General features: G+C 38.0%; 1 protein-coding gene across 1 annotated transcript in view; it reads right to left on the reverse strand.

Moving 5' to 3' along the window:
* LOC150078559 (replication termination factor 2) overlaps positions 1–19,613 on the reverse strand; it is a 125,706-nt gene that overhangs the window by 39,823 nt on the left and 66,270 nt on the right. Inside the window, exon 4 of the mRNA XM_090385348.1 lies at positions 16,918–17,057. Coding sequence (XP_090241474.1) covers positions 16,918–17,057 — 140 coding nt within the window. The remainder of the gene's footprint in view (positions 1–16,917; positions 17,058–19,613) is intronic.

Consider the following 19,613-nt stretch of genomic DNA (forward strand, 5'->3'; position numbering starts at 1 on the left):
GCCCAAAATCTCTTTACGAGACGCTGGACTATCCTTCCGAGACAAACAGCAACAACCAACGTAAACCCAACACAACTGCATCACAGATCGACGGGCTCCTAGCCAACAATGAATTAGCGACATCACTCTGCAAAAGTCATCAAACAAGCGCAGAACAAAAGACTGTGCATGCGACCACACTCATGAATGACTATAAAAGAAACTAAAAAGAAGAGACCTACATCAAGAACAAGAACTGGAAGACAACATCCCAAGCTGAGACATGCATCTTAAGCATGACAAAATACTGGACTGGACCATGAATGAACACGCAGCTACACTGCCCAACGCCACTATTGCTGATCTGAACCAGACTCTCTTGCCTGGTTCCCTTGGCAGGGGGGAGGAGACAGACCCCATCTCCTCCCCCTAGCCATTCCCCTCCTTCTGCCTGGCGAGGCATGGGCCTGCCTCACTGACTCTCTGGGGTCACCTCTATTATCACCATATTTCTCCATCTTCCCCCCCAGCCTTCAGTCCCCCCACTCTATCTGTATGCCAGTGAACGACCTACATATCCAATTTAACTACACCCAAATTGCTTTGCCTAAACTTTCAGCCCCTCAAATTCTAGAACTATCCCTGCCGTGATCGCTCCACATGTGTGTGCAATTTTTTTTTTTTTTTTTTTTCCTAGCCACTGAAATCTTAGAAAATTAGCTGGTAGAACCTGCCAGAGTGACTATCTTAAATTACTGGTATACCTGGTCTGCCTTCACAGGGCAAAGTGCATGCAACATTGGGCCTAAGCAAGGGTGTGGTGGCTTAATGGCCAGAGGAACAACGGTTTCATCAGTGGTGAAATTGTTCTTGAAGAATTTTTAGGAGTTAATAATGATGTCATAGTAGCTGAATATCCGAGTGACTCCAACATTTTGGAGCATATTTAAAGAACTAGTGACAATACTGAACCCCCCAGGGTTCAGTGTTGGATCCATTGTTGTTTACTGTATTCATTAATGATATTGATGATGGTATATCAGGCTTAATGTTCAAGTTTGCAGATGATACGAAGGTCGGTAGGGTTGCTAATGACACTAATAAGAGTATGCTGCTGCAATAGGATCTAGAAAAGTTGAGCAGATGGACTGAGAGGTGGCAACTGAAGTTTAACATTGACAAATGTAATGTATTACATATGGGTAGCAGTAACCCCAGAGTAACATATCAACTGGGTGGCATTACACTCAGGGTAGTGGTGAATGAAAAGGACCTGGGGGTAATTGTGCAGTCAGATATGAAGTTTTTCGTGGTCTCTCTCATGGTGTCTTGTCAATGATATACAGACAGTTCCCGCTTTACAAGTTCCCAGATTTACAATTTTTTTTTTTTTTTTCCAAGTATCAAGTATCAACAAAATTGAAAATATGAACATTAATTGAAAAAAAAATGAATGTTAAACATTCATAAATACAGCATTTCAAACCATGTGCATAGTTATGCAATACAGTGCACCCCACTTTACAATATTAATCAATCAACTGGAGACTAGGCACCAGCGAGGTGATCTGATAGAGGTGTATAAAGCCTTGAATGGTTTAAGCATGCTCAATGCTGATGGGATTCTTCCTCTAGCTCAGAAAAATCACCTGAGAGGGCATAAATTCAAATTGAGGAAAGACAGATGTAGGATAGACGTGCGGAAATTTGCCTTTAGCCAGCGGGTGGTTGGTTGGTGGAACAGACTGCCATCCCTTGTGGTGGAGGTTGATAGCCTAAATAAGTTTAAGGCTCAGCTGGACAGGTATTTTGAACGAACAGAGGGGTGAAGTGGAAGGGGTTTTTTTTTTTTTTTTTTTTGGCTGATGCTACATAAGCTTGCTTTCTTGCATCAAATGCCTCTACTAATGCTAATGCTAATTCCAGAGACACCATTATGTCGTGAAAATATCATAATGTGAACCCCAATAATGCATTTTTTTTTTTTTTTTGGTAATTCGTTCTAAGACCTCAAAAGTCGAAATTTTCGCTATATAACTAAGCTATTAGTAAATTAATAAGAGGAGTTTACCTCAATATAGTACGTGGAACACTTCCGTAAGATACCCTCCAGAAATTAAAACGGAAAAAACGAAAAAATCGACAACTTACCGGTACATTAAAGTAAAATATAAATAATTAAAGTAAAATATAAATAATTAAATACTCAATTTAACACAATTCAAAATCAATTCAAAACAATTAAAATTCAAAGTAACGCAATTAAAAGAATCTAACGAAAATATTCAAAACTCCTCTTATTAATTTACTAATATTATTATCAACGTAGAACATATTGAGTATTACAGCTCTGATTCATACTATATAACTAAGCTATTTATCTCTCTAAAATGTCATTTTTATAATGTAAATTATATTAGTTACCAATTCAAATCATCAAATATCATAGTACACAGCCAATTCTAGATTAGCAAATTATTTGCTAATCTAGAATTGGATGTGTACTAATATGATGCATTTGCACTAACTTGTACATAGTCTAACTCTCTCGCAGCCTGAGACATAAGCCCTAATGCATTATAGTCTCAATTCAAATCATTAAAACGCACTACACTTTCATCATTATCATATGTTCGCATTAAAAGAATCTCGCAGGAATAAATGGAGGATCGTGAAAATATCATAATGTGAACCCAATAACACATTTTTTTTTTTTTGGTAATTTGTTCCAAGACCTTGGAAGTTGAAATTTTCGCTATATAACTAAATCTCTCTAGAAGGTCATTTTTATAATGGAAATTGCACTACACTTCTTGAAGAATTTTTAGGAGTTAATAATGATATCATAGTAGCTGAATATCCAAGCTGAATATGTCTATGAAAAATAAAATCCTGCTTTACGAGTGCACGACAGGAACGAATTAACTCATAAAGTCAGGAATTACCTGTACACAAATTTTGCTAGCAGGGATAGTTATCATATGTTCCCATTATAAGAATTAATTTTGAATGCCTTTGTGATATTTTTCTAAAATACGTTTCTGGAGGACACTACCACGAAACAAAAACAATTTGCACTTTCCGGTTTATTGGGCTTTTCTGTTAGGGCAATCTATCACAAACGGGTAAACTCCATCTTATTGCATTTGCAATAATCCTGATAACTGGAATTATCAGGATTATTATCATTAGGTGTTAGTTGCAATTTGTGCGTTCGAGAAGAGATTTTGCAATTTGTGCAAAAGAGAAGAGATTATCTTGGAAACAAACCCCTCTTGAAGCATTTCTAAAGACAACGATGACTCCTTGTGCAACAAACCCACAATGAGTGATCAATGAGCATGCATTTAGTCGATGATGATGAATCAACATTCTTTAACATTTGTAAGTCATAAATAATTTCTTTAAATTATAATTTGCTTGATTTTACAGGCTGTTTTCATTTATTTGGATAAATCAATCATTGTTTAAACAAACTAATTAGCTAACTAATTTCCTTGTTGAGAACGTAACCCCTGTTTTTAATATTATGTCTATGAAAAATAAAATCGTGCTTTACGAGTGCACGACAGGAACGAATTAACTCAAAGTCAGGAATTACCTGTACACAAATTTTGCTAGCAGGGATAAGGGGGTGATTGTCCCCTTGTATAAGGGCACCAGTCAGGCCACACCTTGAGTACCGTATACAGGTCTGGGTCTCATTTTAGGAAAGATTAGAGCTGCTGGAAAGAGTACAGAGAAGGGCAACGAGATTGGCGAGTGGAACAAAGGGTTGGTGTTGCCATGAAAGGCTAAACTACTGCAAATTGCAGCTTCTGGAGACTAGGCATCTGCGAGGTGATCTAATTGAGGTGTACAAAGAATTGAATGGATTGAGCCAGCTCTCCAATGGGATTCTTCCCCTGATTACTCACCTGAGGGGGCATAAATTCAAATTGAGGAAAGACAATTATAGATTAGATGTGCGGAAATTCGCCTTCAGCCAGTGGGTGGTTGATAGTTGGAACAAACTTCCATCTGTTGTAGACTTAAATTTTTAAAGAGAATTTTTTCCCCCCTTTTTTTGACTTGCTTTCTTGAATCATATGCCTCTACTAATGCTAATAATGTTAATTAATTTAATGTTTCCAGATGAGTCTGGTATCTGTGTCTGTATCCTTGTTTATATTTGAGGGAAAACCAATCCACAATTTTTTTTGCTTTTCTTTTTATTTGGAGGAACTTGGATTTCAGTCTTTTCAAGCTAATTAGGTTACTGATTGTGGGGAATTTGGGAAACAAATTCCAAGCTCTATTATTTTTCTGGTTCAGCATGTGTAAATTCCACCACCAGTAATCACACTGTGTTGTATGTATTTAATGTGTGTGTTTTACAATTAGTATTAAACTTGTCATTATTTATTCTGTCTTCCATTTCGCTCTGTGTCACACAATAACAGCGTTGGCATTTCTCTGGCAAAGACATTGGTACTGCAGAGTTAGCAGCTTGTAATATTTGGTTAATTATATGTTCTGTGACATTATCTATGGGCGTGAATTGGATTATTTCATCATCTAACTGAACATGAGAATGGGAAAAAAAGGGTACTCTTACCAATAGTACCCTTGGTAAGAGTACTTCAGTCCTACAAATTATGGTGTCTGAAAACTTGGCACCTGCAAAATCTGACAGGTTTTAAAGGCTTTGAAAGGACTAAGTAAGCTAAATGCAAATAGCGCATCCCTTCTCTTGTTTTGCAAATAGGCCTCTGGGGTTGGGAAAGTTCTGATTCATAATAACTGCAGTGTAATACAACTGAAACTTTATTAAAACAGAAATACTAAAATAAAAATTAAATACAACTAGACATAATATTTTAAGAGCTTAAGATTATCTATATAACATCAGTGTAGATACAACCATAGAGAGCGCTACATTTCGAGAGTACAACTTTAAAACGGTGTTCGCAGGCCAGTCGCTAGTTAGTACACCAGACTGAACCTATTAGTAACTTTTTAGGAGACTTCCAGATCAGCTAGTGTATAATCTTGCTACCTCTACTCTGCCAGATAGTGAGTGAAGGGAGTCTGAGTGTGTATGCGGAAGGCATTGTCGAGGCCTCGTTATGTCAAGGATCTGGATATATTCTTACTGTGTGTAAGCCACATCCAAAAATTTCATTACTTCATGCAGCATGTTCCCCCCCCCCATACACTTTTTCTTACTATTGAATACCACAAATTGTCAAACTAATAGAATAAGCTTATCTGCGAACACTTGCTAGTTCATTTCACAAATACACGTCACCTCAATTCTAATCTCAACAATGTCCATTTCCACTTGCAGTCTGCCAAACTCCATGTACCTTTTCTGACAGAATCTCAGTTATTAGTTGATTCAACTACTGCTCTTCTCAGTTGCCCAAATTATTCGCTGTATGATTCCTTTCGCCTCAAAGACTTGTGCATATGTCTGTTCCAATATTCCCTGTCAAAGACAATTTGAAATCTCCTCTTTTCGATGTTCTCTGGCTTAAAACCTCTCTACCTCATTCTGTCAAATTCATTTGTTGTCTCTACTGTTCTCTCAACTCCACTAATCACTTGGAACTCTTTGACTTCCTCTCTTTGCAACTTGACTTTCTCCAGACCAACTTTCCTAACAGTGAGGTAATTTTTCCTTGGTGATTTTAATGTTCGCAACTCCAGCTGGCTTCTGTTTTCTAGACAAACTGACCAAGCCGGTTGAGATGCTGAGACTTTTGCAATTACTAATGACCTTGCACAGATTGTTCATTTACCTACCAGAATACCGGATAATCCTAACCATACAGCCAACACACTTGATCTTTTTCTCACAAACAACCCTTCTAAGTACACGGTCGAAGTGAGTGGTCCTTTAGGCACCTCAGATCGCAACTTGGTGATTGTCAATTCTCCAATAGAGCCTTTATCTCATGGCCATTCCCAACCTCGTGTTGTTTGGCATTACAAGAATGCAAAATGGGATGACCTGTGAGATTTCTTTTCTTCTTTTCCTAGGTCGGACTACTGTTTCGAAACTTTTGATGTCAATGTTTGCTGAGATAATGTCAATGAAATTATTCTTGTAGGAATGGAATCCTTAATTCCACGCTTCACTTTAAAATCTTGTCCTTTACCTTGGTTTTTGAATAAATGTGCTAAGACTGTTCAAGAGAATGTTGTATATCATTCTCTTGAACAGTTGTAATTGGCTTGTTTCCAATTCTTCAGTTTCATTTTCTGCTTACACCAAAGCTTGCAACAATTGTAAAACAGTTATTAATCAGTCCAAACTAAATTTTGAACCGGCTAAAAGTAGGAAACTTGCTTCTTGCCTAATGGTAGCCAAGCATTTTGGTCTTTTGCCAAAGCTATGGTAGTAACTTCTGCCCATCTCTGCTCCCACCTCTGTCAAAACCAGATGGTCACTTCAGCCAAAGATAAAGCTGACCTGCTAGCATCCCATTTTTCTTCCAACTTATGTATTAATGATTTGGTAAAACACCTCCCACCATTCCCAACACACTGCACTCAATGCCTGCTGTGGTCTTCCATCGAAAGGATGTCAGAAGGATTTTGACGAATCTTGATGCTCAGAAAGCCCCCAGGTCCTGATGGTATTTCTCCACTTGTTCTTAAAACTTGTGCCCCTGAACTTACTCCAGTTCTTTGCCGCCTTTTTTCATTTTCTTATTCCAAAGGTGTTTTTCCTTCTGCTTTGAAATTTGCTCATATCCAGCCAGTTCCTAAAAAGGGTGACAAATCCCTCCCATCCAATTATCATCCCATTGCAATTACTTCTACTCTTTCTAAAGTAATGGATATTTGTAGATGCCTCTCAATAAAGTTCATATTCTGGGAATGGCAGGATATGGTCAGATCATCTGCAAAGAGATAAGAGTTAACAGTGTTTGGAATGATGTTTGTGATATTGTTTATTCGTATTGCAAATAGAGTGGCACTGAGAACAGACACTTGTGGGACTCCTCCTTCTTGCATGAATATTTGAGATAAAACCTGCCAGTACCTAACTTGAAAAGGTCTGTGTCTAAGGAAGCTTTGAATAAAATATGGCAAATGGTCTCTCATATGATATCTCTAAATGGAGATCTCTGAGGACGCCACAGTGCCATGTAGTATCAAAAGCTTTTTCTATATCAAAGCATCACCATATCGTGACAAGATGGTAATTTCTGATGAATGCATTTATGTTTGATTCAGCTTTTGTCATGGGGTCTAGGGAAGATCTATTCTTTCGAAAGCCAAACTGATTATTACTGATTATTTTCAGAATTCAACATACCAGGTGAGTCGATGGTGAACAATTTTTTCGAAGTTTTACTTAAGCAGCTGGTTAGAGAAATTGGTTGACAATTGAGGAATTGAATGATCTTTACCAGGTTTAGGTATAACTATAACATAAGAATGTTCCCCATAGTAATATATGGGGAAGTGGGGAATATATGGGGAACGAGGTTATCCACGTGTGGCAAAAGATTTTGAAGCTCCAGCAAAATATAAGTTTTTGATAAATTTTTTCCGTTTTATTGACTTAATTGTTATATTCATTTATTTTCTAAAAGTAGCTTTGTAGTCATAGCCACGCTCATTAGTTTATTATGAATTTAGATAAGAAATTTTGTATTTTACTACTTAGTATCTGTAGAATATTGTATCATTCTAAACTTGTCACCATTGTTGTAGTATATTAGATCGGTATGGAACAGCTTAATGTATATCTCAAACTAGATAGCATAAGGTATAACGTAACACTAGATAGCGTAATACGTACTCTGTATTAAGAATCTGTTAGTTTAGTACAGTACAGGTAGTCCTCGATTTACACCAGGGTTAGGTTTCTGGGGGGACAGGCACAAATTGAATTGGCACCCTTTATGGAACCCTTTATATTATGGAGTCAATGGGAAATCACAGGGTTAGGTTCCAGGCACCAAAAATTTTACCTACCCTTTTCAATACTGGTATATTTTAAGCAAAGAAATAAACTTTTTTAATTAAAAAAAAGTGTTTTATTTTTAACCTTCATAAATATAGTAAGTATGTACATGTAAATAAAAAATAAATTAATTACATATATAAAACATTTTTACAGTGGTGTAACGTCAAAGTTTTAGTTGGCTCTTGAAGGTCCTGGTTGAGGATCTGTTGTTGATGGCCCTGATTGAGAAGATTGCATTTTTTTGAAGAAAGGATCAAGTGTTGATTGCCAGGATTTCTTCTTCCTTTCTTTAAGAATTTCAAAATACAGGCTCAGGGTTAATATGACACTCCTTTTAACTGTGGCACTCCTCTCCCAGTCGTGATCAATGGTGAGATCATTAGTGAGCAACTCTACACCTGCAAGGATCCTTTGTAGATCACTGGTCTTCATAATTTGTAGAGGAGAGTCTTCTTCTGTCTCTTCCTCCCTGCTGGTGGCTAAGTTTTGCAGCTAACTCTTCAAGGTCTTCATTTGAAAGAGTCCCTGCATGACTCTTCAAGAGATCAGTTACATCTTCAAATGTAACTTCTAACCTGCTCTTGTGCCAGCCTGCTGATGTCTTCTACAACATTATGTTGTGGCTTGAATCCTCCGAAGTCATACATGAGATCTGGGAGAAGTTTACACCACACTCCATTTAGACAATCGACAGTCACTTCTTGCCAGGCTGTGTTAATGTGATCGATGCCCTTTAAGATATCAAACGACCGCCAGTATTCTCTGATGGTAATGTTGGACACATTTAAAGATTTCACCATTTCTGTAAATGTTTGCCGCAGGTAATAAGCGTTAAAGGCAGCTATTACCCCCTAGTCCATGGGTTGCAAAACTGATGTTATATTAGGGGGCATGTAAACAACATTAACTTTAAGAGGCATTCTGACTTCATTCAGATTTGTAGGATTTCCAGGGGCATTGTCCAAAAGAAGAATAGCCTTGGTTGGAAAATTTTTGTCATTGCAGAATTTTAGAACAGTAGGGCAAAAATAGTTGGTGTACCAATCTAAGAAGACATACTGTGTCACCCAAGCCTTCTTGTTTGACTTCCAGTACACAGGCAACAAGGTTTTGTTTAAATCTTTCATAACACATGGTGTTTCTGAATGGTATACCAACATTGATTTCAATTTTAAATTGCCTGACACATTTGCTCCCAACAAAAGTGTCAGTCTGTCTCTTGATGCTTTAAATCCAAGAGCCAACTTTTCTTCATGGGCAATCAAGGTTCTTGAGGGCACTTTTTTACAATAAAGGCCCATTTCATCAACATTGAAGATGAGATCTGAAGGGTAATCACCCTCCTGTACTATTGCCTGAAACTCTGCAGGGAATGTGGCAGCCGCCTCAACACCTGCACTTGCTGCCTCATCAAGTAATTTTCACTCTTCTGTATTTGGTTCTTGCTTTAAATCTCATGAACCATCCCTTGCTAGCCAAAAAAAAAAAAAAAAAAAAATTTCATTGCACTGACCTTTCTTCTTTAAGTCTTCAAAAATTGACTTAGTCTTTTCAGTTATTACAGCTTGGGTCAAGGGAATGTTTTTTTGGTTCAAATCATCGACCCAAATTGTCAGCAATTGCTCCACTTTTTTCCAAAAGCTTATTTCTGCCGTAACTAACTTGTGTAGTACTTACTCTTGTAGCACTTTGAATTGATTGTTTTATTTTATCAGCATTCTTCATAATTGTAGTAACAGTCAATGGAGGCATATTCATAGCCCTACACACATTAGGGAGGCTTTCACCAGCTTCCATCCTCCGAATAACCTCCATCTTATTTTCCAAGGTAACAGATCGACGTGCCTTTTTCACGCTTTCATTTTTGCTAGTATTCATTGAACTTCTTTTACCAGACATGGCGTCATTTTATTCTAATTAAATTAAAAACTTAATAACACAACTGGCAAAAACTGTACACGGCTAACATGACTGGCAAAAGCTGCACATTGCTATCACTAATTAATGATTATGTAACTTATTAATAGCACAATTAGTAATAAATTTTCAACACGTGTACATGGTGCAAACAACAAACTGAATGCTTTACCTCCTGCTTCCACAAGTGGCTACTTCGAAGGCGGGAAGTTTTTTTGTCTCTGATACGGACACGCTAATTGCTGATTAGTTCAATTGTTTTTGATCACGTGAACAGTGCATGATACATAGTACAGTACGATGCCCATAAATTTTGTCTGATTTTAAACTTTCAATTTATAAAAAAAATTGCAAAAATAAATAGATAAAAATAGCCTTGTGGTTAGTGACCGGCGCTATTGCAAATCGGCGCAAAACGAGGGCTACCTGTATTGTCAATTATCAATTAAAATTTTAATCTTATCAATTTTTATTGTTAATTAAATTGCATTTAAATGGAAATCATGCCTCAGACTAGAGCAGAAAAGCAACAAGCATGAAGTAGCAAAAGTACTGTGGCCCGGGAGAGAACTAAATGGGGCCATTCTCCAATGCATCACAGTCTAAAAAAAATTTGCAAAATGTGAAATGTTTGCAGACCTTTGTGTAACAGAACATGATCTAACTAAGGATGATATCTCTGTGTGTGCAATGCACAGAAGAGTGTGAAGAAATTAGTACCAACTCAGCATTCTGATGGACGTCTATGAGAGTTTGAAGTGAAGGGTAGATGCCCTCGAAGGAATTAAAATGGGGGTCCGTCAAGCTCTCAGCTGCCCAACTCAATGCCACAGCTCACCTTGTGCATCAGCCAACAACGACAATCTTTAGGGCAGAATGCACCTGTCCCACAGAAGCTAGTTATTGTCAGTGACTCAACTGTCATGGAAACGGGAAATATACTGTGCAAAAAGGATAGGTGGAATAGGACTAGGGTCTGCCAGGGGCATAAGGTGACAATGTACAGAAGATATCACCTTTTAAGGGCACAAAAGGTGATATTGTTGTACACTTTGGCACTAATGACATTAAGTGTAGGAGATTTGTGGGCTGAAGTACAGGTCAATGTTGAAAAAAGTCACAAATTAGAGTTAAATTTGAAAGTGTCTGCAATTCTGTCTAGACACGATAGGAGGGAGAATATGATGATAGCCTCATAAATCAATGTGGTGGGGAGAGATTGTGCAAGACTCATGGGGTACAATTTTTCTCAGTGTGGTCTGTGCTTGTTAACAGGAGAGATTGCTTCCATAGGGATGGGATACACTTAAATAGAAAGAATGCAAGAATATTTGCTGATGATATCGAGGCAACATTAGATGGGTCGGAAAAGTGCCAGCTTGGGGGTTTCGCAGACTAACAGATTAACAAAAGACGCAAGCAGAGGTGGAATTGATTCTTGCACTGCTTCTATAGGAATGAGCAGCAGCCTGAAAAGCAAGTCACTGGGGATTTCAAGAACTGCTGGGAGTCATCACAAAACAAATAAATACACGGGTTGTGTTAGGGTAACTAAGAGTTGTTGTTGTTTAGTTTTTTAGGAGCATTAGCAACTAAGGCCATATTGCTCCGGGAATATGCGGTGGTCATTCCCTGACCTTTCCGCATCCTCCGTATTTGGTGGTGACGGGCTGAAACCCCGGTCTAATCAAGAAGCGTGTGCTACGCATTGCTGCTCCTTCCCACCTGGCTACGGAGGTGCCCATAACTAAGAGTAAGAACAGGTGCATGTATACTTGCATGAACACCAATGCCAGAAGTATAGTAAATAAATTTTATGAATTTGAAGTGCTGGTCAAGGTATCAAAGGTAGATATTGTCGGCATATCAGAGATGTGGTGTCTCACAGATATAAGGAATGCAGAACTGGAATTTGAGAAATATAATGTGTACAGAAATGATAGACAGGATCGGAAGGGAGGAGGGGTTGTGCTAACAGTTAAGAAACACATAAAATCGAAGGCAGTGTTCCAGTTGACATTGATATGTTGAGTCAGTTTGGTGCAAAATAAACACTGGGAAAGCAAAAGTGAGGGTAGAAGTGTGTTATAGGCCTGATGACTCTGATGAGTACAATGAACAACTACACAGAGATATAGAGTGGGCCAGTAAATCAGAATGTCTTATAATCGGGGATTTTAACTTAACAGATATTGACTGGAATTTATGAATTGGTCACTCACACACTAGCAAAACTTTTGTGGATTTACTGGAAGATTGTTTTCTACAGCAGAATGTTCGAGAGGCAACCAGAGAGAGTAATACTCTTGATCTAATTATCAGCAGGAGCTTCATGCATTAAGAATCTGCAGATAAAGGAACCACTAAGTGGCAGTGATCACAGTGTACTAATGTGGGATTTACTTAAAGATGTAACTACCATCAGGGATAAAGAAAAGGGTTTTTGCTTTCATAAAAGGTGACTATAGTGATCTCAGACAGTTTTTGAATTCTATACAATGGGGCCAACTGATGATGTTACCAACAGCAAATTTTAAATGGGAAGCATCCAAGGATGGATGAATCAGATTGGTCCGCTTCATATCAATAGTCCAACTGTTGCCGATCCTGCGCAGATAGCTGACAAACTGAATATGTATTTTGGATCTACATTCACACATGAGAAATGCTACAGGGAAGTGGAAGACAGAAGTTTATTAACCCTAACAGGGAGCTAAATGATTTTGTAATAACAGAGAGCAAATTGGAGGATTAATTATTGAAGTTAAACATAAGCAAGTAGCCTGGGGTGGATGGATTATTCAGTTATATTGAAGGAGCTAGCAAAGAAAGTAAGCAAACCCTTAGACTATGAGAGCATCCTTGGACTCAAGGGAGGTACCCTCAGACTGGAGATGTGCAAATGCATCTCTAATTCACAAAAAGGGATCTAAGGGTGACACGAGTAATTGCAGACCTGTTAGTTTAACTTCTGTTCCGGGGAAAATAATGGAGTCACTGGTTAAAGAAGAATTGCAGGATCATTTAGACAAGACCGCAGTAATAATTCAGATACAGCATGGATTTATTAAGGGGAAGTCTTGTCTGACAAATCTGATTCCATACTATGATATGGTCATAAAATAACTAGATGTAAAAAATAATTTTGATACAAATTTGTATAATACACTTGAATTTCAGGAAAGATTTTGATACTGTTGCACATGGAAGACTACTGCACAAATTGGAGCAATATGGCATTGGAGGCAAATTGCTACAATGGATAAAAGGCTGGTTGAGTGGAAGAAGACAGAGAGAGAGACAATCAATGTACACTGCCCTTCAAGGATTAATGTTTTTAGATGAGTCCTCTAGGGTTCGGTGCTAGGCCCATTGTTTTGTATATTTATCAATGATATTGATGAAGGTGTATCAGGCTTAATATCCAAGTTTGCAGATGATACAAAGGTTGGCAGGGTTGTTAATAACACTAATGACAGCATGCAACACTATCTAGAAAAGTTGGGCAGATGGGCTGAGAAGTGGCAACTGAAGTTTAATATTGACAAATGCAAAGTACTCCATATGGGTAGCAGTAACCTCAGAGAAATGTACCAACTGTGTGGTGCTACACTCGGGGTAGTGGAGAATGAAAAAGACCTGGGGGTAATTACACAGTGAGATATGAAGTTTTCTGAGCAGTGCAGATAAGCTGCCAGAGCAGGTCATGTGGTGTTGTCAATGATATACAGGAATTTTGATAGCAGGGATAAAGAGGTGATTACCCCATTGTATAAGGCAATGGCCTTGAGTACTGCGTAGAGGTCCAGAGGCCTCAATTTAATAAGGAAGTGGAGTTGCTAGAACTAGTACAGAGAAGAGCAACAAAGACTGGTGAGGGGAACAAAGGGGTGCTCCAACCAAGAAAGGCTTAAGTTCTGCAAACTGCCATGTCTGAAGGCTAGGCACTTGCTAGGTGATCTAACTGAAGTGTATAAGGCTTTGAATCTTTTGAGCAGGCTCAATGCTGATGGGATCCTTCCTCTTGCTTAGATTAGAAACCTGATGGGATATAAACTCAAATTGAGAAAAGACAGTTGTAGAATAGAAGACAGAAATTTGCCTTTAGCCAGTGGGTAGTTGATTGCTGGAATAAACTTCAATCTGTTGTTGTGGAAGTTGATAGCGTAAATAAATTCAAGGAAGAACTGGAGAAATGTTTGGAGCAAATGGATGGGTGAAATGGAAAGGTTTTTTTTTTTTTTTTTTGTTTTTTTTTTTTAGCTGATGCTGTATAAGCTTGCTTTCTTCCATATCATCATCTGCATGCATCTCAAGCAGATCTTCTTGATTGTTTGTGTCATCAGTGTCCATGCTTGATGTGATTGCTTCACCTCAACATGATCTGATTTTTGCAAATTCTCCACTGCTTGGAAGTCTCTGGGATGGAATTATCAGTGGTGCATTATTGCATTGGTCAACTATTTGGCAGAGATGGATGCTGGACTAAGAGAACTGATCGAGCCCAGCCTGAGATCGATGTGTCTGGAGGGATGGACACTTCTGTCTGACATGCTACTGATCGGTGACTGTAAGTAGCAGAAGCATAAGTGCATTTTGGCATACTTGATTTTACTTGTTTTTCTTGCCACTTGGTAGGAAACTATTTTCAATTTTATATTTTTGAATTTTTTTCCCAACTCAGAGTTCACAATCTTTGGAGTGTGCCGGATGGTCGCTCTTGCAATTAGGACACTGCAGAGTTGGTGCCTTGCATTCTGTTTGTGTATGACACATCTCCACGGCATGCTGTCTGGAAATGGCCAAACTTCCGGTATTTCAAACATCTTAGGGGGCTCAGGATGTATGGCCAAACATGACAGTTTAAAAGAACCTTTTGAAAAGTAGCTTTGACTACTTTGACGTATAATTTTAACTTTCAGTTCTCCAAACCTACCAGCAGGTAGGTTTGGAGAACTGAAAGTTAAAATTATACTCCAGGTACAATTTTTAGACTAAACTGCTGTCTTTTCAGAACTACTACTATTTCATCTTCAGGAACATTCAATAAATCCCACTCAGTGATTACTCCCTTGGAAGAATTGAATGTGTTATGTGGTGTGACTTGAACTGGGATTCCACTACGGATGTCAGCCATAATGATAGCTCAGAATGTCAAGGATTGGTGGTCTCTATTAGTAAATCTCCAGATTGGAGACATTTAACCACTTTTGGTGAACCTGCAACATTTTCAAAGCATCCCTGAATGATAAAAGGGGAGGGCTTTCCCACAGGTTGTGTTGACGGAGAAAGTATTATCAGAAATGCTGGTGAATCCTGTCTGCCAGCATCTTTTTTCATTCTCTTTGCGAGAGAGGGAGAGATCATGGTCAGTTTCGTATTATCACTTTGTTGAGAGCTCTTTGGTTCTAAACGTGAAAATTCATTTGTTTCCATTCTGCTCCTTTTAGCCCTGTTTATTCCCCAGGTTACGGCCACACCACATGCAGGCAGGAGCACTGCCACTAGTGACCAAGTGGTTGTCGAAGTTAGTAAAGTTGGTTAATAATAAATATATAGAATAAAAAAGAAAAGTGGATTTCATTTCTGGATTCTTACTTTTGACCTTTAAAGCAGAGAACCACTTCACGTAAACAAAAGAACAAGTCACACTAGAAAAGAAACAAAACTATATCACTTTGGGAGAGTACTATATATTTGCAGAAAGAAAATCACTTGGCACTCGGGGCCTAATATTTCTAATACATGTGAAACTATAAATTTGTGTTTAGCTAATACACACTACCTTTACTTTTAATTTACTGGCCATAGGTTTTGCAGGTAAGTGCATATCTTGTGAATTTGGTTATCGAGAAATTAGGAGAGATTAGCCTACATAAATTCAGGTTTGGAGACATTTCATTGACAATATTTTTGCTATAATTTCTGTAGAGAAAACAGTGGACATATATAATCTTTATTACTGCAGCATGCAAGGTGATTAAGTAACTATAATACATTTCATGCTCTGACCCATAAAAATAGCATTGCACAAAAACTTTAATGTTCTTGGTAACACACACGGTGTGTGAAGAAAGCAGAAGGATAGGGAACAGAGAAAAATCTGGACAAGTGGTTTCTGAACTGGAATTGAAATAAATATGAAATTTGGCCAGTCAGAGTTGTATGTGAGAAACATCCTGCCAGTGCTGTTAAAGCTTGCATCCCATTTTATACCAAAATGAAAAAATAACTAGAATACTGAAAAAGGATAGTATTCAATGCAAATAAAAAGTTATGCTATACCCCCCACCCCCCAATTAAGCAATTCTACCTAGAAATGTCCAAAGGTAGAGGGTGGTTTAAAAAATTAATTACTTAACATGTAATTCAAGCTACACGAAGAGGCATGTATTAATGCATGTCTCGTATTAATTGTGCTAATGGCATATGAAACGGGGACTTCAGTTCAGCTCTTGCTGAAAAAGGACACCATATGCACCCACATTTGTCATGAAAATGACCAGCAATATTACCATTGATTAGAAACAATGTCCATTCAGCACAAAAATCAGTGATGAACAGAGAAAGGCAAGTACATATTTATTGCCTTTGTGCCTGTGTTACCATCATGACAAAGCCCAATTGGAAGCATGCATGGAATGGGGGGGTTAGTGTTTAGATTTAATGGTGATGACGATGTTACATGCAAGTAACATGCAACATCGAAAATCACATGGCCAAATTTAAGTCTTTCAGATATATTTAAGAAGCCACAAGATGGAAGTCACTATGGATGAGAAATAAAATGTAAAAAGCCAAGTTTTAGTTTAATATAAGTTTAGCTGTACAGCGTTTCAGTAGTATTTTTAGAATATTTTAGTTTTAATTGCACGTGAGTTGTATATTTTATTTATGCAAAAAATGTTACAGAATATATATATATAAATAAATAGCGATTTATATCAACTAAAGGGATCTTATACAGTTACGCTGCAGTCTTGAAAGAATTCAACACTTACTACAACTTCTAGTAGAATAAACATTCTTCAATGTGATTTTATGTAAATCCATACCTGTGTTTTCCATTCATTTCTAAACCAACTACAGGACAAATAAAACAAGATGTCTGCATGTCAACATATTCATCTCCTTTGTCTCCAGATGTTTTTTTCTTATATCCAGAATTTTCTGTTAAGTTCAGTTCCCTGACATCCTATTGAAAAAAAAAAAAAAAAAAAAAGATGCAAAATTTAAATATAAAAATGCTGTAAAACCAAGTATTGTTTTGAACTAAAATGGCACCAAACAAACCACATCATGAATTTTAATAAAATGAATTTTATTGTGGATAAAGTGTTAGTAAGCTCCAACTCCCACATAACAGAACTAAGTGCTTAATAATATTGATATTTCTGGATTAGTAGTAGTAGTGGCATGTGATGCAAGAAAGCAAGTGTATGAGCTTATGCAGCATCAGCCAAAAAAAAAAAAAAAAATTCATACAACCATTCCCTTTAAATGTTTTTCGGTTCCTCCTTAAATTTATTTAACCTACAACTTCCACAACGACAGATGAAAGTTTGTTCCAGCAATTAACCACCCGCTGGCTAAAGGCAAATTTCCGAACATCTATTCTACATCTGTCTTTCCTTAATTTGAATTTATGCTTCCTTAAGTTCGTAATCTGAACAAGTGGAAGACTCTCTTCAGAACTCAACGTGCTCAACCCATTCAAGGCCTTATACACTTCAATCAGATCACCGCGCAGGTACCTAGTCTCCAGCCATTGAAATTTGCAGAACTTAAGCCTCTCTTGGTAAGAGGATCCCTTCATTCCCCGCATCAATCTTGTTGCCCTTCTCTGTACATGCTCAAGCAAATCTACATCCTTCCTAAAATGAGGCCTCCAGACCTGTATGCAGTACTCAAGGCACGGCCTTCCATTGCCTTATACAAAGGGACAATCACCTCCTTTTCCCTGCTAGCAAAATTCCTATATATCATTGACAAAACCTCATAACCTGCCCTGGCAGCCTGTCTGCATTGCTCAGAAAACTTCATGTCTGACTGCACAATTACTCCCAGGTCTTTTTCATTTTCTAATACCTTAAGGATAGTACCACATAGTTAGTCATTTCTCTGGGGTTACTTCTACCAATATGCAGTACTTGGCATTTGTCAAGGTTAAACTTCATTTGCCACTTCTCAGCCCATTTGCCCAAATTTTCTAGATCCTGTTGCAGTAGCACACTGCCATTACTGTCATTAACAACCCTACCAACCTTTGTGTCATCTGCAAACTTTGACACTAAGCCTGATATACCTTCATCATTATCATTGATAAATATACAAAACAACAGTGGACCCAACACTGAACCCTGTGGGACTCCACTAATAACATTAGTTCACGAAGAGCAGCACCCATTAATTACCACCCTCTGTCTTCTCCCACTCAACCATCCTTTTATCCATTGTAGCAACTTACCCTTAATACCACTGTGCTCCAATTTGTACAGTAGTCTTCCATGCGCAACAGTGTCAAAAGCTTTCCTGAAATCCAAGTATATGTTATCAAAATTATTTTTTGCATCCAGTTCCTTTGTAACCACATCATAATACCCTATCAAATTTGTCAGACAAGACTTTCCCTTAACAAACCCATGCTGTGTCTGAATTATTGCTGTAGTCTTGTCTAGATAATCCTGCAATGCATCTTTACCCAGTGACTCCATTATTTTACCTGGAGCAGAAGTTAAACTAACTGGTCTGTAATTACGCGTGTCACCGTTCAATCCCCCTTTGTGAATTGGGGATACATTTGCACATCTCCAGTCCATGGGGACCTCCCCTGAGTCCAAGGATGCTCTCATAATTATGGCTAAGTGTTTGCTTACTTCCTTTGCAGCCTCCTTTAATATAACTGTATAGATCCCATCCACCCCAGGTGCCTTTCTTATGTTTAACTTCAAAAATTTCTGCTCTCAGTTATTGCAAAATCATTAAGCACCCTGCTACAATTTGATAACCTTCTGGCATTTTCAAACCTTAATACCTCCTCATGTGTGAATGTAGATTCTGTGCTGAAACCTTTCGTCAGGACCAATCAAGGCTCAAAATCTGGAACAACGTATACCACCACTTTGTTTATTGGAGGCTTGAAGTGGCGATGTTGTTGTTGCTATTGGATTTAACAACACAAGGGCTGCTGTAGCCAAATTGTCTGTTTATAGTTTAAGTGGAGGCAACATTGTTATAGATGTTGAATTATATCCGGCTGTACAGGCCAACACATTTTAAATATGTGAAAGTTCATATATATTTACTTCAGTTCCTATAAAATGAGATAGATCATGTGAGATATTCAATGTGGAAAGTGACTGAAAGGTGGTTGTTTGGATGGTTGAATGTAAGGGACAATCAATCAGAAAATGAAGGACCGTAAGTTGCCTTTGACAGTATTAGCACTGCGGTGGATTTTCTCCCAATAATAGGAAGAGATGAGTATGATGAGTGTGTCCAATTCTGAGTCTTGCCAATACCACTTCCTTTCGTCTGTTTCATCAGAAGCTAGAGAGTCACAGCTTTGGTTCTTGCTTTATCTGGTAAAGCTTACTGTTGGTGTTACTTTTACAGATTTGTAACCATTTATCATAGAATGCTTTGCATATCACAGACTTATAGTCCGTGTATGGAACCTGAGGATGTTGTGAAAGGGCCGGTTGGGGATTTTTAGCAGCAAAGTCACCACTTTCATTTCCCGGAATGCCAG

Source organism: Mastigoproctus giganteus, chromosome 11 (assembly GCF_048544385.1).
Source record: "Mastigoproctus giganteus isolate SK-2022 chromosome 11, ASM4854438v1, whole genome shotgun sequence".
NCBI classification, from domain to species: domain Eukaryota; kingdom Metazoa; phylum Arthropoda; class Arachnida; order Uropygi; family Thelyphonidae; genus Mastigoproctus; species Mastigoproctus giganteus.